The sequence below is a fragment of the Lupinus angustifolius genome, chromosome LG11, assembly GCF_001865875.1.
Source record: "Lupinus angustifolius cultivar Tanjil chromosome LG11, LupAngTanjil_v1.0, whole genome shotgun sequence".
Lineage (NCBI taxonomy): Eukaryota > Viridiplantae > Streptophyta > Magnoliopsida > Fabales > Fabaceae > Lupinus > Lupinus angustifolius.
The window spans coordinates 3,642,816-3,667,205 of NC_032019.1; the positions used below are offsets into that span (position 1 = coordinate 3,642,816).

Consider the following 24,390-nt stretch of genomic DNA (forward strand, 5'->3'; position numbering starts at 1 on the left):
TAATTTAGACATTTCATAATTATAGATATATACAATAAATTAGTGTTACAGGGCACATGCAGACTCATTTATTATTATGAGATGATATTATCAAAATGAGTAACCCTTTATCATATGATACATTTGATTGCGATGGTTAGAAATGTATTTGGATGAGCGAGACATAAAGCAAAAATCTAAACATTTTCCATTTTTTCTTCCACACTAAACATTTTCCATATTTTCTTCCGCAAACTTCTTTCTTCATCCCATGCTCAACTTCTTTACCTGTGAAACCGATCGGTGGATTCTTCTATGATATTTCCTTACAACTTTTTTATCATCAAATCTTATAGCTTTTATTTTTTTGTGTTTGAAGAGTTGAATAGTTACGATAATGTTTCTAACATCTGATACTCACATATGTTCATACTCATTCATCCATTCAAAGATATGTTTTTTCATATATGTTCCTACTATATTGGGGTATATGGAGTTGGACACATTTTGGGAGAGAAGATGTGCTCTCATACACTGGTTAGTGAAGGTAAATCTGATGCACGTGATTCTAATCAATCTAAGTTGAGTTAAATAGCTAATGTTTATATATACTGTCATGTCTCTAGGTTTAAAATGATAATATAATATTTGTTTAAATTTCATAGTTAATATTTGTCTTTTATAGCATATCACGAATATAAAAATGAATTTAGAATTTATGGAGAGACTTTGTCATAACTAGCTTCAACAAGAAAACTGTCATCCACAAAAAAAAACATAAAATATAGATCATTAACTTCTAAGTAAGGATGATATTTTCTTCCAATTATTTCGGCTAATTGAATTATAGCAAACACTTTTTGTTTAAAAAATGTTTATGAGAAGAACAACAAGTTTTTAAATGAAATTATGACAAAATTATTCTACATATAGGTGAGAATAAATTAATTTTTCATAGATAAGATTAGTATAAGAAATTTAGATTATTTTTTTCGAAGAATCAATGACGATTATATATGAATGGTTGATGATATAATGATAGTGTATAGAACTCATAATTGTTCGTGCATAAATTTTTTTCTCTTATAATATTAGTATTTTCATTTTAATGATTTATGGTGAAGTTTAATAGTTTTCATGTTTATGTACTTGTTAATAATTTAGTAAGAATATTGAAATAGATTAGAAGATCACATTTTTTTCTTCTTCCATTCAATTTAGAGTGTACTGGGGCGTGACGTAAATCAATTTTTCTATATGAAAGTTGTTATGATTGTACTTTTTATTATTATTTTGAAAATAAAAATGTAGAAAGTGTGAACATTGAAGTAAATGAATATATCTATCACAATCGCTTTTATGAATTTATTTTTAGTTATTATTTTGAAAATAAAACTTCAACTTTTGCACTTTGTACAACATATATAGGTCTATCACAATATCAATTGTAAACTCTCAAATGTGTATATCACTTTTACATTAGATTTTGAAAAAAAAAAACTCTATGTATAAAGCAAAAGACAAATAATTGTATAACTATATTGAAAATATAAGTATAATGCTCTAGGAAGATATCTTCAAAATAATTACTCATGTTTTGTAGTAGGCTCCTTTGGAAAAAGACTATGAAAAATCAAATGCTCTGCAAATATATTTTTATTGTTAGGCTAAACATTTGAAAATGCAAGGTTAACTTTACCAACACAATAAATACTTCATATTTTCCAACAAAATCAATTTCTGAGATTTTTGTGTACACAAATAACTAAATAACAACAAGTAGTACTTACTATGATGACTTAAATCATTTTATTTGAGATTTAAACTTCTATAAACTATTGATATATGATGTGGTAAATATTCACATGATAGGTATCTTATACTATGGAAAATGCTAAGCTCATTACTATCTATAGAAAATATTAGGTATAACCTTATGCTATAAAGAAAAGTGGATTGAGATAAAATAGGGTCATACTTCTTAAGAAATTTTATTATCAACCTAAATATTTAAAAATACTGGACAACTTGGTGATTCCTTAAACTTCATTTTCTACATCTTCCAATTTTAGTTTAAGCATGCCAATAAATATCAAATATCAGTTGCATATATCAACATTTTTGTTTATCTCATTCAATTGTATTGCTTCGATTGTTGATTATGAATTATTTTATATTTTTATTCTACTATTTTTACTTATGTAAAGCTATGGCAGAGCAACCCGTACGATTGCTAACTCTTCTGTGCAGCTGAAAGCTTATAGTGATTGTGATTGGGCTTCCTTCCCAGATACCAGAAGATCAGTAAGTGGCTATTGCATTTATCTAGGTAATTCATTGATATCTTGGAAATCAAAGAAACTGAAAACTGTTTCTAGAAGCTCTTGTGAAGCTGAGTATAGGGGATTAGCCTTGACTACATGTGAGATCACATGGCTTAACTATGTATTAGAGGATTTGCAATCTGATTACTCCATGCCTACCATACTTTACTGCGATAATCAATATGCTATTTATCTTGCCTCTAATCTCGTTTTTCATGAAAGGACAAAACACATTGAGATAGATTGTCACACTATAAGAGAGAAGTGCAACCAAGGTTTGATCAAGTTACTCCCTGTTCCTACTCATTTACAACTTGCTGATGCATTAACCAAAGCATTAGGGCCAACTATATACAAGGACATTCACATCAAATCGGGTCTTATAGACATATGTGCCCCAACTTGTGGGGGTATCAAAATTAACCATTAATCAAGATCATACTATTAATAATATTATGAGTACTTGCCTAACAATGTTGTGAATAGCTTGCCCAGTGTTGATAAACTGCTGCTCATCCAAGGCAGTAGCAATGCCACACCAGTTATGATCAATGCAACCAAGCCCAAAATTAATATGTGCAGATTGATCATTGATATACCAAATTTGGCTCATAACTTGTTCTCCATCAAAACTGAGCACGAATATCAGTCCAGAGCCATGCACCAATTGCATCAGGCAAGGGATACAGATTCACATCAAGTGCATCAGGGCAAGGCTACTAAAGACACATACAACCAGATTATTCTTAGCACTCGTCATGCTAAAGCCACACACAAAGAACACACACATCAAATCATTCACTTATCCAAGCATCAACCCAATGTTGAGTTTACAATTCAAAGCATAAGATCAATGGGTCTTCTATTTCTTGCCGCCCAAGTCATCATTTGGCTTATGTGTTTTAGCATATTTAACATATGGAAAATGTAGTAGTTTAGTTAGTTAATTCAGTTAGATTCGGTTAGTCAGCATTCTTTTTGTTATAAATTAGAAGTATCATAATTGTATCTCATTCATTCAATTCTAATAAATCATTTGAAGAAGAGCTCTTTCTTCCTTGATTTTCGTTTTCTTTGAATGTGAAATAACTAATATTTCCAACAACAAGAAAAACAATTCAATAAACTCAAATGTTAGGCATGAGAATATGCTGACTTGAAAAAATATTTTTCTTAAAATACATATATTTTTTAACGGTTCTTAGAATATACCTTATAGTTTATAAAGATTCAAAAATTGATAAATGGTGATAAGCATTTCAAATATATCAGGAGTTTGTTTCATGCTTATCTGAAACAACAGACTTATCGGAACATACTTTATACATAAGACACAAGTAGAACGCAATAGTTGTGTGTTTTCTTCACTTCACAGATTACATACATTTGGTGTTACAACTCTTAGATTATTTGATTGAGAAAAGATGACAAAGTTTTTCACTATTTTTGCATGTTTATTGCTTGCATGCTCATATTCAACCTGTGATGCTAGTTTTTCAAGCTCTCGGTTCTCATCAAATGATGATAAATCCAAGTCAATTCCTTCTTCGGCTCCCGCTCCAGCTTCAACTCCAGATTGTGATTCAACTATCGATGATGTGATGAGTTGTATATCATTTTTGTACAGTGACGATAGTTCAAAACCAGATGCAGGTTGCTGTGCAGGTTTTATTGCTGCTGCTTCAACAAATATGCGGTGCCTTTGCGCGATCATAAACAGTCATGAATTGAAACCGCAACGTTCAAAGGCGATCACAATTCCTAGTGGCTGTGGGATTAAATCTCCATTAGGTCAATGTGGTGGTAAGTGAATTTTTTCTATTTTAGGTTTATATGTTACTACTTAAAGGATTCAAATATACAAAATGTTACATTAAAAAGTACTATCAATTTAATATATAGAAATCTTAAAGTTACACTTTTGAATGAACTTGTTTTGCTAACAGTAGCACTTAAGGTAATGAAGTCATCTGTTTAATAAGTTTTTTTTAGAATGTACCAAAACAAAGTTTTCTAAAACTCGTTTCTCAGCACAAAAGAGAAGAGGCTAAAAGAATATATGTATCAGAAAACTAAATATTTAATGTTTTGATAGTACTTTTAATTGCTTATTCTCATATGCTCTTATGGCCAAGTTGAATAAAACACAATTAATAAATAAAATAGTTATATTTTTAGTTTTCTAATGATACCTTGTACCTTTTTATTTATTTATTTATGATTTTTCTAATATGGCCTTGCATGGTTCAGAGTCTCAAGTGTCAAAGCCAGCTCCCCCTAAAGCTTCATGTAGAAGTCATGCACCATATCTAAAGCCAGAACCAATTAAAAGTCCTGTATCACCACCCTCTTCGGTGCCAAGTGTGAAACCAGTACCAAGTGAAACTCCGGCTGCACCATCCCCTTCAGTGGCAAGTACAGCGCCAGCACCAGCACCAAAAAAAGCACTAGCAGCTCCTGCAGCCTATCCCATTTCTATTTCACTCATTGCTATCAGCAGTATTTTCTTTGTTTATTTCTTTTAGGTACTTTGCCATTAGGTGTTTATGATGTCATTGAAGAATTAGGGAGTTAGTCTTAGGTGCTTTTGTTTAGGGAATAAATTTTGTTTGGCAAAGTCTTACTCTTAGGGTGGTTAGCATAGAAGATTGAATTATTAATGTTTTTTCTCTTGACTAAAGTTTATCACTTCCAATAAATTCTAACTGTTTAGGTGATCGGTGAATGTATTTCTATTAAATCTTCTATTCTACTCTATTTGTTATAAATAGAATTTTCATTCAAATGATCCAAAGGGTGCTGTTGGAAGTATAACTTGGATGAAAAACGTCTACTTAACTAATAACTCGTCAACTGAATCCTTATAAACAGTAGATAAGATGACACGCAGTGGATACCATCCTTTTTTGCAACAAACCCAAAAATTCGTAACTAACAGTTTAGAGATTTCATTCAAACTTACCAAAGAGTGGTTATATATATGTGCATATATATATATAACATATATATATATATATATATATATAATATATATATATATATATATATGTGAGTGAGAATCCATTTAGTAAGTTTTTTAAATTTATTCTCGATCTTTGCCATCAATTTTATGAATATTTAATAATTTATATTTATTCACTAATTCAAAATGTTGGATTTCCCTAGAATCGATGGATAGAATGAGGAATAATACAATTTCCTTATTAAAAAAGACCAATAAAAGTTTTTTTGTATCACGATTCACTTTGGCATGAAAATATATATCCTATGGGGATGTTAATTATCATGTGTACACAAACACATTTTCTTGTTAAATACACAATTTGATTAGAGAAAGAAGCCATTTTTAATAGACACTCGAACTTAAAATACACAAAAACGTTTTAAAGACACTACAGTTATTATATCATGTGGATACTTCAGTAAAATCAAAGAATAATGCTGCTTATTGGAGTTCACAGCAAGCGCACCGTTATATGTTTCTTTTTATTATCCAATCCAAGGGTACTAACTAGCTAGGGATCCTTTCCATTAGGTATCATTATATGTGTAAATAGAAGAATATAACTGTCATTTTATTTTATTTTATTTTTTGTTTTGCACATACTTCTCTCTAACCGGAGAGGAGTTTGGCTCAAGCCAGACAAGGACTGCACTTCTACCAACTTTTATGTAGTGACAACATGTTTCTTAATTAGCTACTTAGCTTAAAGCCTCATGCATGTCTCACTACTACATTCCATTTTTTTAATCTGCATCTCTTTTTTCCTATATCCTAAGAAGCAAAACAAAATTTTCTAGAATTATCATGGGTCTTCAGCCAGCTTTGGATAACAATATGCAACAGCCTCAGCAACAGTGAGGAAGATCTTGTTCTCACCAAGCAAATCAGCAAAGTTTGATGTGTGGAGCTTGTCAATCACTAACGAACCAGGATTTGCCAGAACAAGCTGTTCAAAGAGGTACTTGTTTTGTGAGATATATAATTGTAACATGATATGATATCATTTAGAATTGTAATTAGCATAGATGTATAGTAATTTGGTTCATTACCTGAATTTCTCGCTTCTGGAGACTTTTATATAATTCTTCAAGGGCATGGATGCCACTGGTGTCGATGTCTGTAACGGCTGCAACAAACACAACATTTAAGGTGAAGAACTATCCTAAATTATGTGCTTATTTTGAGGAAAATGTGACAAATTAAAAGAAAGGGAAATATGTAGATACGCACGTGACATTTCAACTATCAAAAATTGTATTTTTGTTTGATAATCTCCTTTTATTTGTTCTTCCTCATCCATCAGCCATCTTAATATCCTGCATCATAAGCATGAGAACGAGGTTCAATGATTTACACACATAGAGAAAAAGGGTTATGCTTTATCATTTTAGATGATTGACAAAAACTTCCATTATTAAATCACTATTTGTACTAGACTATTTTGCAGTTCAATCCAGAAGTCCAGATAAGAATTCTAATCCATTTAAGTATATAGAAAGGAGGAATGCATTTTTACCTTTCTTTAACATAATTGGAGTTGGAAAAGTATATTGCAGAATCAACTCTTACAATCACTACACCAGGAACCTTAGTGGCTTCAGGATACTGTTGAATGTTTCTATACACAGTTGTTCTAGGAATCTTTCCGAGAATAGCAGTTCGGGGCCTTGTGACTTGCAATAGGATCTTTGCAAAGGATATAGACACCTGCCACAACATGTAACAATTCAACACAACCAATCAGAACTTAATTCTTTTAGAGCATAAGATAACTAAGTCTTAGTCCTTAGACCTTACCGCAATTAAAAGTCCTATCTCAACCGAGCCAAAAACAACGCCAAAAAATGCTCCCATGCAAGCAACAAAGTCAAATTTATCAATCTTCCATATCAAAATTGCGGCCTGATAGTCCACAAGGTTGATGACAGCAGATATGATGATAGCAGAAAGAATAGCATTTGGAGTGTACTGGAAAAGAGGGGTGATGAATAGAAGGGTTAAAAATACAACGATGGACATGACAATATTGGAGACTGCAGTTTCACAGCCAGCCATGTAATTTACTGCAGACCGAGAGAATGAACCTGAAGATAGCAAGAAGGTAGATCAGATGCTATAAAAATTTAGTCTAGATCCCACTTACATGCACTTAGTTGTTACTGAACCTTAAAGATTTTTTTAAGAGATTTAATTTACGGATTACAAGGGATACTCCAACCAATATATGTTAAAGTTTGCATCATAACTAGCAGGCATGTTTCATACACTATAAAGGATCTAAAGCACTCACTATTTAATCACATATGATAACTTATTCCATCTTTCTTACCAGTTGCTACATAGCAGGAAGTCATTGAACCAACAACATTCATAGCTCCTAATGCCACCATTTCTTTGTTTCCATCGATCTGATAGTCCTTCTTAGAAGCAAATGTTCTTCCAATCGCTATGGCTTCCTGATAACCAAAATGTAGCGGTTTATACAATAGGAAGGAGTAAATTTTAAAATAATCTTCACAAGAGAACATTAGATTAAGGTTTGCTTACAGTCAATGCTATCATTCCAGCCACAATGCCAATTCTAAAACCTTTGCCGAGGTAATCACCACTCCAATAAATTTCCTTCACAGAAGAAGGATTAATTCCTTTATCTATGTGTTTTACCTTCACAAATCAATAGACAAAAGCTTAGTCACAAGACAAAGATTATAATATGTTATATTCAGGATGAGAAGAGAAATACATATACTTACAATTGCAACACCTGCCTTGTCTGCACGGGTTATGTATACAAAAAAAGTGGCGAGTATAACTGATATCAATGGGGCGATTGCTGGCACCCAGAACAATTTCCTGTTCTTGCCCTGATCCAAATATTCACAGGATAAATAATATACAATCTTAACAATCTGATTAAGGAAAAGGAATAAATAATAAAACGATGTAGGATGCTTACAATATGTTTGGCAAACAGAAGAAAAGTTAGAAAGCTAGCTCCAATTACTATAGTTTGCCAGTTCCACTGCAATATGTAACATAGTAATCAAATTTAGCACACATATGCATTAAATATCTTCAGAATTAAACTCCATGTATAGTTGGAGTGTTTCACGAATTCACTGGTATATATATACAGAGAAAAAGGAAGCATACTCCATGATGGGCTGATGAGAACACTGATTGCATCACAGAGATAATGTCACTTTTCTTTGTGAACTTTACAATCCCAAGAAATCCCTTAAGCTGTTGAAGTGCAATTGTGATAGCAGCTCCCCCCATAAAACCAACAATTGCAGCATGGGATAGGAAGTCAATCAAAAATCCTAACCTGATCAAAATATCAACCCAACAAAAATATCACCATGGTGTAATAAAAAGTGGTGCCTTCATTGGAGGTTGGTAGCACTAGCCATGTGCAGGGCTTAAACACTAATATTAAGAAGATCCAAGTGTAAATTCCCTCAAGTCAGTAGCGTCATACCTAAAAACTCCAAGAATTGCTTGAGTAATCCCAGCGAAAAATGTCGCAGTGAAAGCAAGTCGCCGATAATCTGTTGGATTTGCGACAGGATCAATCTCATTCTGAAGTAAAGTCCCCAACAAGAGAGAAACCACTGCCACGGGTCCAATTGCAATATCTCGAGAACTACCCATGACAGCGTAAATCAGTGGTGGAACAAAGCTAGAGTCTGTAAAGGGCAGAACAAAAGGCAACAACATATCAGTCCACAATATCCAAAGAAAATATACTTGAGTTGTTAATATGAGACAAGATTCTTACACAGTCCATACTGCGGATCCAAATTTGCAAGCTTTGCATATCCAATGTCCTGTTTATCAAGCCAAGAATTACAGTTAAATTTTCAAGAATTGGGTGAGTGAGTTGTATGAATTGCAATTCTCTATTTATATTATGATTCTATTATACTGTTCTATAAGAGCTTAAAACCGTTAGTTAAAAGAAAGTTTACCTGAGGAATGCAGAGACTTGCAATAGTAAGACCAGCTATAAGGTCTCCTCTAAATTTTTTGAAAGTATAATTTCTCCCCCAACTGAGTATGGGAAATATGGCTTCAATGCCTAAGATGAATTTCCGAGATTTAGTTTGATCCTTGAAGGAGCGTAGAGGGTCGTCGGAGAAGAATGTTTCTTTCACTGTGGCTTGGAATTCCTTGAAGAGGTTTTGTCTTGGAGGAACTCCCACTTTGTGAAGATATGGTACCTGACTACGTGAATTTGACAAACTTCTCTCACCCATCTCTTTTGTTTCAAGATTTTCATCAATTTGATGACCCATTTAACGCATCAACAATGACCTGTAATAACAGATTATTGCTATGGGTGAGCAATGGAAATAGTTAAACTGAAGCATATAATCACTTACATTGCATGCAAAATAGACTCATACACCTTTCAAGCATATATGTAATGCCTAGGGTATGTTTGCGAGTTAGATTTTGGAGGAGAATGAAGTGAAATTTAAAACTTCAGAGTTATCTCACAAGTGTATTTCATCACTCCCAAGTCTTCTCTTCCCCTCAAAACTCAACTCACAAACAAATTCTTAATGCTTACTTAAGTAGTAACTCTACTGATTGGTGATATAATAGAGTAATGAACTAATGATGAAAGAGACATTATTGAACATTAGCAATGATTCACAAACATTTAACCAACCTGAACGAAAGGTTGGGATGTTAACAGAAGTTGATGGTTATTGGTTGAAGCTGTAAATGCTGAAGATTTCCTGAGCAATAAGACAGCTTGAAGCTAGTTTGGATTATGTATATATAACTTCAAGTCAAAGTTGTCAACCTGGATGAGAAAATGTATCAAAATTTGTAAGGTGGTAAACCAGACCCCCCCTCCAAAAATGTCATTGTTATGCATAGTTAAAATACAATGAAGCTTTAATTTTTGTGCTTATTAAAAACTAAAGGAGTCAAATAAAGTTTGAACAAAACAAGTTGAACCTTGGGCCTACTAGCATTTGAAAATACAAGTTCTCGAGTCAGGTTTGAAGCCTATGTGTAGATTTCTCTTGTTAATTTTCAATAGTGATTTGAAGATTTGGCGAATTTTAGGACTCTCAGGAGATGGTATATAAACTAAATAAAATTAAAGAAAAACACACAGATTACTTTGAAGTTTAGGTAAATTGATAGGGACTGTTAGTATTGAATGGTGTATTTAAGCAAGTTTACATGTTCATGTTAACTCATGGAGAAGACTCATTTGACTTGAGGAAGCCTTTGGCCGCTTATTAATTTAACAAAAATATATCATGAACCTGGCTACCCCATAGGGTGATGTTCTTTACTTAGAGAAATATTAAACATTAGTAACATATTAATTTAGACATTCTCTTTAACATTTTAGGTGGGTTTTGATATGGGACCTACTGAATCAGATGACAAAGTAACAAAACATAGCTGTTGTTTTCCAATAAAAGTACAACACTAGTGAATCACATGGCAATGCCACAAAACATAGGTTTTTTTTGCAAAAAAAAGTACAACATTGACCTTTACTTATACCTATTGCTCATATCATGTATAAAAACATAATAAGGATTCTCTCCATTAATGGAGAGTCAAATATATATTTTTTACACTTATTTTTAGTGGTAAAAATGTAAGTTCATTATATTCAAAATGATAAAAGTGTTATTGGAAGTTGCATTTCCAGAGGATCCTAACTCACTACAGGGACAGGAGAATTGCACCCAAGTTTGTTCATTTTTCTAGCATTGACTTCTACTAGAAAAAATGTATAAGCCTTTGGATTAACTTACTTTGAACTTAAAGAACTTATCAACTAAAATCTCTCAATACTCTGAAGGCAAAAACAAGTTGGTTTCAAGGAGCACCAGATTTCATCTTCAAGGCCTATTGGCACGAATTTCTCAGACATTATTTATGTTGTTTCTCAGAAATAATAACACAAAACTACAATTTTAAATTGTCATTCTCATAAGAGATCCGAACAGAATCAAATTCTAAAACATAAAGAACCTATGGCTACAAGTCCCTCCCCCTGGAATAAAAAAATAACTTGAGTCATTTTTTACCATTTCACAGAATCATAGCAATGTACTTTGGTGCTCAATAACGCCACATAATTCATCTACCATTCAATATAATATAATAAAGTCCAAAACGTAGCACCGCATAACTTACTTTTCACTTTATAGAAAGCAGGAATAAAAAACAGATCAGAATTGGACACTTGCTTCTATCAGAAACAGGACAGAACCAAAGTTTGAACTTTTCAAACCCCTCAATAGCCACAATTAAAGTGTCAATTTAAAAATCATGTGAGTTTGAAGAATAAAGTCCAAAATAGGCTCAAAACTAACCTCTCGTTTCCACCCATCACATGCAAACCATTGAAAGTGGGAGGTTCCTAACTTCCAATCACAGCTTCACAAAAAGTATACTTTTGAACAAATCCACTATCACACTCCCCCTGCCTGCATTATAGTAAAGCACAACATAAACAAATAAAACAAGTGCTAACTAATGTTTTAGGGACACTTGTTTACAGCACAAACTTTATATTTCCAAGTATTGCTGTAACCTAATGACACTGAAGAAACAATATACACAAAAATAAAAAAGAGAGATGATTAACAACTAAACAAAAAGGCAAAAATAAATTTGTATAAAAGTACAAAACTGAAGATGATACCTACAAACAGATCAAGCTATGCTTTTCAATTCTACCAATGGATGGTTCTTGTGCGTCATTATGAAAAGACTCGATTTTTATTTTGAAACATTGAAACCCCATAAACAGAATGTACACGGTACGGTGTACATGGACTAAACAAACTAAAACAACCCAATTACCGTCTAGGTTCCATGAATCTATTATCTTTTTTAAATGTTACTTCTTTCCTTTTTTGTTGATGCTAGGGGCTCTGTTTGGTTGTTGAGAAAGTTATGTAAGAAACAACCGACAATCATAAATCTTAAAATTGATGTTTACGAGGAGATATAATTTTGGAAGGAAACATTATATATACTACTAGTAGATAGAAATAGAACAGAGGAGGAAATCTTAAAAGTATTCTTTGTAACAAAAAGTCAAAGGTAACAAAAAGAAGGACTTTGCCATTGGTTTGTTTTGCATGCATGCATTTTATTTGGTCAATGCCTGAGTTTGATGTGTAACATTGGTTTAGCGGGTGACCCAACACGTGCAATATTTGTAGAAATGGTTGAATCAAGTCCGTATTTTGGACACATTCATTCAGATAAGAGATGAGCATTGCAACAATTTCTATGGAAAGTGCCAAGCGCAGCCGAATACTGTCGTTTTAATTACTCTCACTTTTGAATAATATAATATTATAAGGAGAGATCCATTTATACTCCAAATTTAGTTACACTAATTACATTCAATCTCAGTTATTCATTTTCTTAAATCTAACTTAATTTGGGTGTAAATAGATTCATCCTCGCATTATTTTGTAAGATTTTTTATTTAATTACTCTCAGTTTTGACTGATATATATATATATATAATAGTTATTTTGAAGATTTTTTAAAATATTTAAAATTACGGTTGAAAAGTAATCCTTGAGCCTGGAATCAAGTATATAGCTTACTAGTTACTAGTTTTAAATTTTTTGCCAAGCACGGATGATTGACTTTAATTTTACAATATTTAAACAAATTATATAAATTAAGAGTTTAAAATCTATATACTGTCTGTATAAATTTTTTTAGGTTGTCATCACATTATCAATTATTGATTTGTATTACTTTTGTTTAGGAGTTGATTAACATATAAATAGTGAATGATTTATTGATGGTGTAAAATCACTTATACTGTCATCTATACATATTAAATCCATAAATTAAATTAATATAAAAAGTATATGAGGTTTATTTAAGAGTTATATACATTGATTACCCTTAAAATCTCTGAAGTTTGAGTTAGAAAAGAAATTATTCTTGGGAGAGGTATACTTATTATACTCCTATTATATTACTTTTATTTTTTACCTAATTTATATTATTTAAATAAATCATATAAATTGATAGTTGTGACGAGTGTAGCTTTTTATTTCGGATATGCAATTAATTTTATTTCCAATTCATTCCTAAAACATTTTATTTACTGTATGTATAAATCTGCACCTTCCAATCCAAAAAAATAATATAAATATTAAATTATATATTAAGTGTGTGAATCTGTACATTAATATTATATAAACTAGCATATTGAGAGGCACGATTGTCAACCACTTTCCTATTGTCTGTAATGTGTGGTCTACATATTTCAAATTTAAATATATTAGTTGAGGCGAAGTATATGGTTAGAGTGAAATAATTGAAATAAATTTACCATGTTTAGAACGTAATATGGAATGTCGTCATGAAATATTTTTTAATTGTGTATTAATAATTGCACAAATTAATAGATATGATAAACCTAGTAAAAAAAATTCTATAAGTTATGAATCATGAATATGAGAAATAATTCTTTCTTTTAGACATAAGTTGCAAATATTGTAGGCTTGTAGCCACAATGTCCCATTTAAATGAAATTAGTATTATTATAGAAATTTACATAAACATTCCTTTCTAGTATTAATCCTAACATAATATAATTGCATATTATATATTAATATATAATTATTTATTAGTATAAATATATATAAAGATGAAAGTAGAAGTTATAAAATAAAATTATAAGTTATAAAATATAAAATTAGGAAACATAAACTACTTCATAAAAGTTATTTTGAGTTTTAAAGTAAGATATTATATATTAATATATAATTATTTATTAGTATAAGTATATATAAAGATGAAAGTAGAAGTTATAAAATATGAAATTGGGAAACATAAACTACTTCATGAAAATTATTTTGGATTTTGCCTTTAAGATATTATATATTAATATATATAATTATTTATTAGTATAATTATATATAAAGATGAAAGTAGAAGTTATAAAATATAAAGTTATAATAAAAAATAAATAGAAAATTAAAATACTCTTGCATTATTCACGCTTTTCATATTTTTTTATTGAGAGTAGATTTACTTACTTTACATTTTAATCATTCATTTTATAAAAAATTAATGGTTCATATTATTTGAATTAATTAATAGATATGAACTATTAAATTTTTATAAAATAGATGACTAAAATGTGAAATCGGTTTTTTAACTCAATAGAAAAAGTGGATTGTCTCTCTTTTTGATTAATCATAAATTCATACTAGCTAGTCTTTCTTTGTTTGCTACACGTTACTTTTTGTGTGGGTCAATCCAGGCAGTGCATTGATCCGATCGGGTTTGATGCTGGATCACCCATGCAAATAAAAAGCCTCGTTTATTTGGGTTAGCCATAAAGGTTTTGGGCTGATATACTTTTCCTTCCTTTTTATGGGCTTATGTTATTCTTTGTTTTTTATTTACTACCTATTTTCCTTTCACAACTAAGCAGAATTACAGACAAAGCATCATTAAGTTATTTTAATTTGATTCTTAATTTCTTTGTATTTCGAGTCAAAATTAGTTTAAAAAATAATACATGTCATAATAGAAAATTTTAAAATCATTTTCAAATATGTGTATAATTCATTTAAATATCATGGGCTAAATTAATCTTGTTTCTATGGTTTCTTGCAATTTTTAAATAAGCCCTCATAGGTTAAATTTTATAAGTAAGCCTTAAAATCTTATAAAAAAATAAATAAGCCCCCATGATTTTGATACAACTATATCATATTATTTTATATAAAAAAAAACAACCACATTATGCTAAATTTCGATAACATTATTATAGGAATATTCATAAATTTTCTCTATACGGATGCCATGTTATATTTAATTAAAATAATAACCACTTTATGTTATATATCATATCAACTTTTTTTTAGTTGTTAAAAAACAAGCTTCGAAACTTTTTCACTTTTCTCGGTTGAATTGAATCCTCCCCACATTGTATCCAAAATCAATAGTTAGTTCTAGTGACTAGGTACGATTGTTTTTCTGTGCAAAACAAGACTAACACAATTGATATAAAAGAAGAGGACAAAACCTAACCAATTTGGTTACTTGAGAGATGACTCCACTAAAGTTGCAATCATTCATAAAGCAAGGCATCTTTGAATTTTATGGCAGTATATGTCAGACATTTTTTAAGGTTTTAGAAATAAAAAATTAGTATTCAAGAAAATGGAAATTACAACTTCAACTTTAAAAGGTTAATAAATCTATTACTTTCTTTATATAGTTTTTACCCTTTTTAATTCTTAAACAAGGCTTTCAGTCAACTTTCACCCCTTAACATTGGTGTTTGATTTTTTGTGTGGAGGGAGATGACATGGTAAGGGAGGATTTTGATCAAATTGAGACAAAGTCGACCTTATGTAGTTTGAGTTGAGATCGACATTCGACTTTTTTTGTGTAGGTACCTAAAATGATCGAAAGTTGAAGTAAGTATTTATAGAGTGCAATGGAAGACTAAATAAAATAGAGAGACGTAAAAGAGATGATGCTTCATATGTAATGGTCTCCTCTATTCATAATGGTTAATATAAGTTTGTCTTGCCCTGAAGGAATGTCCAACTACGTCATGAATGATGTCCTATTAGTCAGTCTATAAGTACATGGTGGCTTGTAAGCTACTTTGTGGGCCGAATCCTAGGCATTATGGGCCGAAGTAATGTAGTTTGGATCTTGTGCCATGTCTCGGACTTTAAGGGTCCTAGTCCTTTTGTGTTGGCTTGCCTATTGGGTCGATGAGTTTGTGACCAACCTAATACACATTTGGATCCATGTTGAGCCATTCATGGTCATTCCAATAAGCATTTGAATCTGGGATGATAAAACAGTCTTGATGGAGCATTGAAATTGAAGGCTATTAATTTCGAGACTGATATACAAATTAAAGAATGAAATTTGTGACACAATTGTAAGAAGAATAGGAATTAACATGGCAAAGGTCAAAGACTAGATATGACCTATGCTTTTGGAATAATAGCTAGTGGGTGGGCTTAAAGAGGTGTAGTTATATATAGGGTTGTGGTGCAGATGCCACATGTGTGGTCCCTCCTAACCCCTCCTCCATACATAAGTTCCCTTCAAATGTAAGTGGTGACACTGGCAGAGGCACTCTCAAAGTTTATATCTATATCTCCACATACGGTGTTGTGCTGTGTATCTTTGTGCACATGACTATATATACGCAATTTGGTGGGTTTTCATTGAAGTCTTTGTTGTTGAAGATTGGATGAGTCCACACACCACAGACCACTGTTCAATATTCAAGGGCTATAGTGGTTCATGACTCGTCAGCTATTTTATTGTCCAGATAATTAGGTTATGATTCTTAGCTAGTTGTATAGCATCATTACCAAATTGATTACTATATATTACTGCTTATTATCCATATCATAATTTTGCACTATTAAGACCACCATGTCTTCAGTAAGGGAGCATTAACTTGCAATATGTTTTCTAAAATCGTGTCTTATACGTTGTCTCATCTAATAATAATGAAGCAAAAATAATAATAATTAAAATCTATTTTGTTATAATATATGAGACAAGACTTGAGATATCAGATTTCTTTTCCAATAACACAATAATATGAGATGGAATTTAGTATAACAAATTGTTGTTCCAACTTCCAAAAGTGTTCATAAAATAAAATCTTTGGTTTGATTTTTGTTGGTGAACCTCCATTCCAAAGTTACTTAAGTAATTCACAAGTATAATTATACCCATTCACTTAGACTTTGTTAAATACTGTCTCAACATCAAAATAATTTGTTCAACATTTAAAACAAATCTTATCCAACTTATACCAACCCTTATATAATGTTAAGCTTGATATGAAATATAATTTAATAAGCCTTACCTAACTTATAAGCAACTTACCCTTACAATCACACATGATATGATCGGTCCTTATGTGAGAATGTTTGTCTATTTCTCTCTCAACCGTAGGAGAGAATCCATATTCAATATAATATTATGCATCCGTTAGGCTTGGTTTGCATGCCATTGCTTTCTTGTAATATTTGGTTGGATGAAATACTATTATATGAAATGACAATAAAAGTAGATGAGAATTATCAAGGAATCCACTATTTTATATTGAGTATAATGTATGTACTATATGAAATCAATAATGAGATTTGAACTCAAATGATATATATGAGATTCTTATCAATTGAGTAAATTTTAGTTGACAGTATATTTAGAATGTTAGAAATAATATAAAATAAATACAAACACTTTTTTTAAAAGTTATTCTCTACTTTTGTGATGAGATATATATTTTTATTAAAGTAATGATATATTTTCTTACAAAATCTTTCTAACCCAAGTGAGAAGGATTTATAAGAGATATATCATTTTCCATATTTATAATTAAATGAAGAACGCATATATTACTAGGAATAATTTTTTCCAATCCCAATCACCTATCCAAATATAAAATTATCATTTTCTTCTATAGGAATAATTTCCTTTTTGATCTTTTTTTTCATGTTCACTTCCTTGGACCAAATGGTCCTCGAATCAAATATGGTATCAAACCTCAAAGCTGCTTCGCTTGTTTGTGTTTAAAGGGCCCAAGAGAATCCTTTATGTTGTGACAACTGTTCATAGATCAGAGGTACTTTGACCTTCACATCTACATCTAAAATCTTATGCCCCAACTTTCAGCTAAAAAAAATTAAAGAATGCTGTGTCCCAACACGTGTTTGAGTGACTACATATTAGTTTTAGCATCAGCATTTAATTTATGTTCAATGTTGAAAAAGCTAAATGACTATCTACCGAAAAACAACCAAAACAATTACCACGGTTAATATTTAAGTTTATACACATATTTTAATAAATAATGTAAAAATTGATTACAATTCGACTACACAATTTTATTTAATGTACATTAAAATTAAATTAACATATGAAGTAACATCAGGTGAAAAATAAAAGTAATAAATAAGAGTGTATAATTAGAAAGTAAAATATAAATATATATTAAATTTCTAAAAAAAACCAAAGATTTAAAATAATATAGTTAAAATATAGTAAAAAATACGGACAAGAAAATAAATGGCAAATTTGGTCCTAATTAACGGTGGACTTTTACATGCATTGAAAAGGATAAGGATCACATATTACACAATTTCTTTGTCTTTATGTCTTATACCAATCAAAGTTCATGAAATAATATTAAAATATTATTTTTTATTTTTATAATTTTTCTTTTTAAGTGAATGAAGTTTTCTTATTAACTTGATATGAGACATGATCCCCATCCCATTGAAAATGTCACAAAAGTGTGCCTTGGTGTCCACCAAATATCTTCCTACGTGAAATAGGAAATGGAATGTATAGATACTCTTAGAATTAGGGAGGGCAATAGAGTAGAACGGTCACGGGTGGTATTTTCCTGTAGACATACCTACACTATTTACAGGTATCCGTATAGGCAGTGAGTATTTGCGGGTATTCTATGGGTGTTTAACTTTCAATATATATTTATATATTGTGTAATAATTAGTACATATAAATTAATTATTACATAAATAATAAAATTTATGTACATGTTAAATTTATCATATATTTCAATCAATAAAATTCATTATAAATAATACAAAATAGATAATATATAATTAAAATAATAATAATAATAATAATATATATAAATTATTTAATTAAAAATAAATTTATAAATATGTGGGTATCCGCGGGGTGAATGTCATGATATTCGCTCCCACCCACAAGCTATTTTTATACATACCCGCTGCAGGTATTTTAGCGGGTAGATGAGGAATTTTGCCATGCCTGCCTAGAATTTAGTAACTCATTTTTGCAACAAATAAGTTTAATATCTCTAAAGAAGCAAAAGAAAGTGTACGAGTTAGTTGTACAAATAATGAACCAGGATCACATGTCTCAAAAAGTTCATGTCTCCATGTATAAGATCAATCATATTTATTCATATGATATCAAAAATATATTTTATGTTTTTACTATTTTTCTTTTTAACTAGGTGTCACTTTTTAATTGACTTGATACACAAATGAGACACCAAAAGTGAGACATGTAATCTCTATTCACAAATAATCTAAAAAATCCACTCCAAAAAAAGGACAACAAAATTATTGTCCCCAAAATGTTGTGTCATACTGCGTCTTTAGCATATATTTGCTTTACTCCTTATACTATTTCCCACAGAAGAGAGCCCTAACCAAGCATAGAAAGCTGGTAAAATGATGCTAAATGTTAAAAAGTTGAGAGAAAGCTATCAGAATACTTGTGGATGGTTTCCGATGTCTTATACCCATTATCTTGAAAAATGATGCATGCACCATGTATAAATATGAATGCCCAGTTCACCTTGCATATATAAATTACTTTTACATATTCTGTGGTGATTTTTATTCTTCAGATAATATTTCACTGCTACTAATGATAGTCAAAATAATAATTACTATTCCAGCCCATTTCCAGGATACACCATAAGTCGGCAAATATTTAAGGTTATGGCTAAATATCGGTCAAAAAAAGATCTGACTCATGGAATCACTGATCATGTCCAGACAATCAAACTAGCCATATAAAGAATGATAGTGACAAGATACGACCTAATCAGTAGTTATGGGAACACAAAACTTTGCTACATGAGTGTAAACTCATCTGAACAACACAAACCTCTACTAGAGCTAGAGTATTGTCATACTGAACACGCCGCCTAAACATTGGATAAAGTTGTTAATTTCCTTCCTTTGTTGCCTTAAGCTTCAAGCATCTATGACTTTTTTCCCTTTCTTTTTCTTTTTATGGTTAGTTTGGTTTGGGCCTCTTTTGCTCTTCAGCCCGTTTTCTTTCTTTCTTTGTTTTTATGTTTGGGCTTGTTATTCTTCAGCCCATTTTCTATTTGTTAGTTAGCTGGTTTCTATTTATAGGATGTAGGTTAGTTTTGTTAGTTAGACAATTTTACTAATTTAATCATCATCTTCTTTCAATTTTCTGTGTAAAACTTTCTCTTTGCAAGATTGAATAAAAGAACTTCTTGCATTTTTCTCTTCTCCCTTTTTCCGCTGTGTTATTTCTCTAAGATGGTATCAGAGCATTCAACGCTCTGATTCCTCTTCCCAAAACCCTCATCTTCTCCTTTCTTCTCTTCGACAGATTCATCAATGGCTACACAAAATTACCCTGTTGATCAAAGCAATAATCCATATTACCTTCACCCAACCGAGAGCCCTGCACAGGGTAACACCTCTTTTAAATGGAACTAACTACCATTCTTGGGCTCGATCTATGAAGCTCACCCTTGATACCAAGAACAAATTAAAGTTCATCACTAGAACACTGAAGCAGCCACCACCAGATGACCCCCTTCACGATTTATGGAAGAGAAGCAACAATATGGTGCTCTCATGGTTACAACGTTCAGTAGAGGAGCCAACTGTCAAGTCAATACTATGGATCGATTCAGCTGCTGAGGTTTGGAAGGACCTCCAAGATAGGTTCTCACAAGGTGATATGTTCAAAATTTCAGAATTGCTCCATGACTTCTATTACTTGAATCAAGGTAACCTCACAATATCTAAATACTTTGGTGAATTAAAGAGTCTTTGGGAAGAAATTGAAACCTTTATGCCTATCCCTAAATGTAAGTGCTCCATCCCATGTTCTTGTGGAGTGATTCCCCTAGTAAGAGATTATAGAGAACAAAGTTATGTAATTAGGTTCTTAAAAGGTCTGAATGAGCAACATGCTGAATTCAGATCTCAAATAATGCTTCTTGATCCCTTACCCAACATAAGTAAAGCCTTCTCTCTATCGAGTCAACAAGATAGGCAATTCAATGTTCCAAGCCTCCCTGATCCAGAACCTCAAAATAGGGCCTCAACTCTCAGCACAAGTCAAGAAACTTACTAGAACACAAGTAGCAATATAGGTAACAACCCTAATTTTAGAGGAAGGGGAGGCAATACCTATAGAGGAAACAAGTCTAGATTCAATGGTGGAGGCAGAAATTAAGGGAACAATTTCTATACCCACTGCCAAAGAACTAACCACACCATTGACACATGCTTTATCAAGCATGGTTATCCTCCTGGATACCAGAACAACAGATCCACCAAGATGGAAAATCATACAATTGGCTTCCCCTTGGACCAAGGCAGTGAAGACAATCAATTGCAGCTAGCTAAGTCAGCCCAAGGAACTAGCAAAGTATTCACAGATGAGCAAGTTCAGAGTATTCTGGACCTGATGCATAATGCCAAAGCAGGAGATCACACTGTTAATTCTATCATTCAGACTAAGATACCCCATGCATTACCAAGTAATATCAAACCCTGCTAAATCATGGACACAAGTGGTACATACCATATTACCAATGATATACATAATTTTTAAACCTATAAGTCCATAACACCCATGTTCATCACTCTGCCTAATGGTGACAAAGTGTCTACTTGCATTTCAGGCACTATTTTTCTTACTCCTACACTCAAATTGACTGATGTATTGCTTGTCCCACAATTTCACATTAACATTCTTCCAGTAAATAAGCTAATGCATAATCTCAATTGCCACTTCATTATCTCTTACAATAAATGTTTAATTTTGTAGAACTATACCAAGAGGATGATTGGTTCATCTAGGCTACATCAAGGGCTCTTCTTGATAGATTTACACAATTCTAGGCTTTTATAGGACATTACTCTACTACTACTAATTCTGTTAAGACAAATAATGATAATTGCCTATGGCACCTTAGACTTGGACATACACCAATTCCTGTTTTAATTCAGCTTAGAAAATATTTTCCTTATATTCATACTACTCATAATATTACTCATTGCCATGTTTGCCACATAGCTAAGCAAAAAAGGTTACCCTTTAATATAAGTACATCTCTTACCTCACACTACTTTGATATATTACATGCTGACATTTGGGGCCCATATTATGTACCATCTATATATGGTCACAAATATTTCCTCACTCTTATGGATGATCACACAAGGTTTACATGGATCATTCTTCTAAAATCAAAGGCAAAGACTAGGTCTCATTTAATCCATTTCATCTCATATATAGAAACTCAGTTTGATAAGAAACTTAAATGTCTCAGGAGTGATAATAGAGTTGAGTTCTTGATGCATACCTAACTAAAAATGGTATCATTAATCAAAGAAATTATGTTGAAACCCCTCAATAAAATGATATTGCCTTCACCCTTACTTAAACATGAGAGCCCTTATCAATCCCTTTATAAAACCCTACCTTCTATGGACCACCTCAGAGTGTTTGGATGCTTAGCATAAGCAACTACCTTACAATCTCACAGAACTAAATTCCAACCTAGGGCTATTAAGGCTGTTTTTCTTGGATATAAAGAAGGAACCAAATGATTCATTTTATACAACCTTCAATCCCATTTTGTCTTCATTTCAAGGAACACAATCTTTTATGAAAAACATTTCCCCTTTCATTACAATCATAAACATGACCTCAACACTAATTCCATCTGCAAACCTACCTCTTCATCCCTTGATACCCATATCATTGATTCCAATGACAACACTTATGCTACCTTGCCAGATTCCCAACCTTATCCCAAAACCAACCCAATTCCTCTCCTCAACAAACCATCCCTCAACCAACTAGCCAATCAACCAAAATTAGGAACCCTCCGTCTCACTTAAAAGACTATCACTGCAGCCTTTCCACATCCACTCCTCAACAACCAGAACCCCCTACAAGTATTCTTTATCCTTTATCTTCTTGTCTCAGTTATACTAATTGTGCTTCCTCTTACAGAAATTTTTGTCTTGCTGTATCAACCATTCCTGAACCTTCCACCTACAAACAAGCCTCCTCTATTCCCTGTTGGCAAGAAGCCATGAACCAAGAATTACAAGCTCTTCAACTCAACAATACTTGGTCAATTATTCCCCTACCTGACAACAAAGTCCCTATTGGTTGTAAATGGGATTTTGCCTTTAAGATATTATATATTAATATATATAATTATTTATTAGTATAATTATATATAAAGATGAAAGTAGAAGTTATAAAATATAAAGTTATAATAAAAAATAAATAGAAAATTAAAATACTCTTGCATTATTCACGCTTTTCATATTTTTTTATTGAGAGTAGATTTACTTACTTTACATTTTAATCATTCATTTTATAAAAAATTAATGGTTCATATTATTTGAATTAATTAATAGATATGAACTATTAAATTTTTATAAAATAGATGACTAAAATGTGAAATCGGTTTTTTAACTCAATAGAAAAAGTGGATTGTCTCTCTTTTTGATTAATCATAAATTCATACTAGCTAGTCTTTCTTTGTTTGCTACACGTTACTTTTTGTGTGGGTCAATCCAGGCAGTGCATTGATCCGATCGGGTTTGATGCTGGATCACCCATGCAAATAAAAAGCCTCGTTTATTTGGGTTAGCCATAAAGGTTTTGGGCTGATATACTTTTCCTTCCTTTTTATGGGCTTATGTTATTCTTTGTTTTTTATTTACTACCTATTTTCCTTTCACAACTAAGCAGAATTACAGACAAAGCATCATTAAGTTATTTTAATTTGATTCTTAATTTCTTTGTATTTCGAGTCAAAATTAGTTTAAAAAATAATACATGTCATAATAGAAAATTTTAAAATCATTTTCAAATATGTGTATAATTCATTTAAATATCATGGGCTAAATTAATCTTGTTTCTATGGTTTCTTGCAATTTTTAAATAAGCCCTCATAGGTTAAATTTTATAAGTAAGCCTTAAAATCTTATAAAAAAATAAATAAGCCCCCATGATTTTGATACAACTATATCATATTATTTTATATAAAAAAAAACAACCACATTATGCTAAATTTCGATAACATTATTATAGGAATATTCATAAATTTTCTCTATACGGATGCCATGTTATATTTAATTAAAATAATAACCACTTTATGTTATATATCATATCAACTTTTTTTTAGTTGTTAAAAAACAAGCTTCGAAACTTTTTCACTTTTCTCGGTTGAATTGAATCCTCCCCACATTGTAT

The 24,390-nt window shown here is 31.4% G+C and overlaps 2 protein-coding genes across 3 annotated transcripts; one reads left to right on the plus strand and one right to left on the minus strand.

Annotated features, from left to right (window-relative positions):
• On the plus strand, window positions 3,511-4,997 carry LOC109361116 (non-specific lipid-transfer protein-like protein At5g64080). The gene is made up of 2 exons (XM_019606436.1): window positions 3,511-4,106; window positions 4,554-4,997. The coding sequence occupies exons 1-2, from the start codon at window positions 3,728-3,730 to the stop codon at window positions 4,826-4,828; spliced, it is 654 nt and encodes a 217-aa protein (XP_019461981.1). The 5' UTR covers window positions 3,511-3,727; the 3' UTR covers window positions 4,829-4,997.
• Window positions 5,912-12,338, minus strand: LOC109361115 (sulfate transporter 1.3-like). 2 transcript variants are annotated; one of them, XM_019606433.1, is made up of 16 exons: window positions 12,160-12,338; window positions 11,667-11,780; window positions 9,986-10,123; window positions 9,279-9,624; window positions 9,089-9,137; window positions 8,789-8,996; window positions 8,461-8,635; window positions 8,264-8,329; window positions 8,061-8,171; window positions 7,855-7,971; window positions 7,637-7,763; window positions 7,105-7,391; window positions 6,824-7,014; window positions 6,538-6,623; window positions 6,357-6,433; window positions 5,912-6,253 (listed from the first exon to the last, which is right to left on the minus strand). In XM_019606433.1, the coding sequence occupies exons 4-16, from the start codon at window positions 9,603-9,605 to the stop codon at window positions 6,110-6,112; spliced, it is 1,965 nt and encodes a 654-aa protein (XP_019461978.1). In that variant the 5' UTR covers window positions 9,606-9,624; window positions 9,986-10,123; window positions 11,667-11,780; window positions 12,160-12,338; the 3' UTR covers window positions 5,912-6,109. The 2 variants fall into 2 exon arrangements, with proteins under 2 accessions (XP_019461978.1, XP_019461979.1); XM_019606434.1 differs by having other exon boundaries at window positions 12,003-12,338.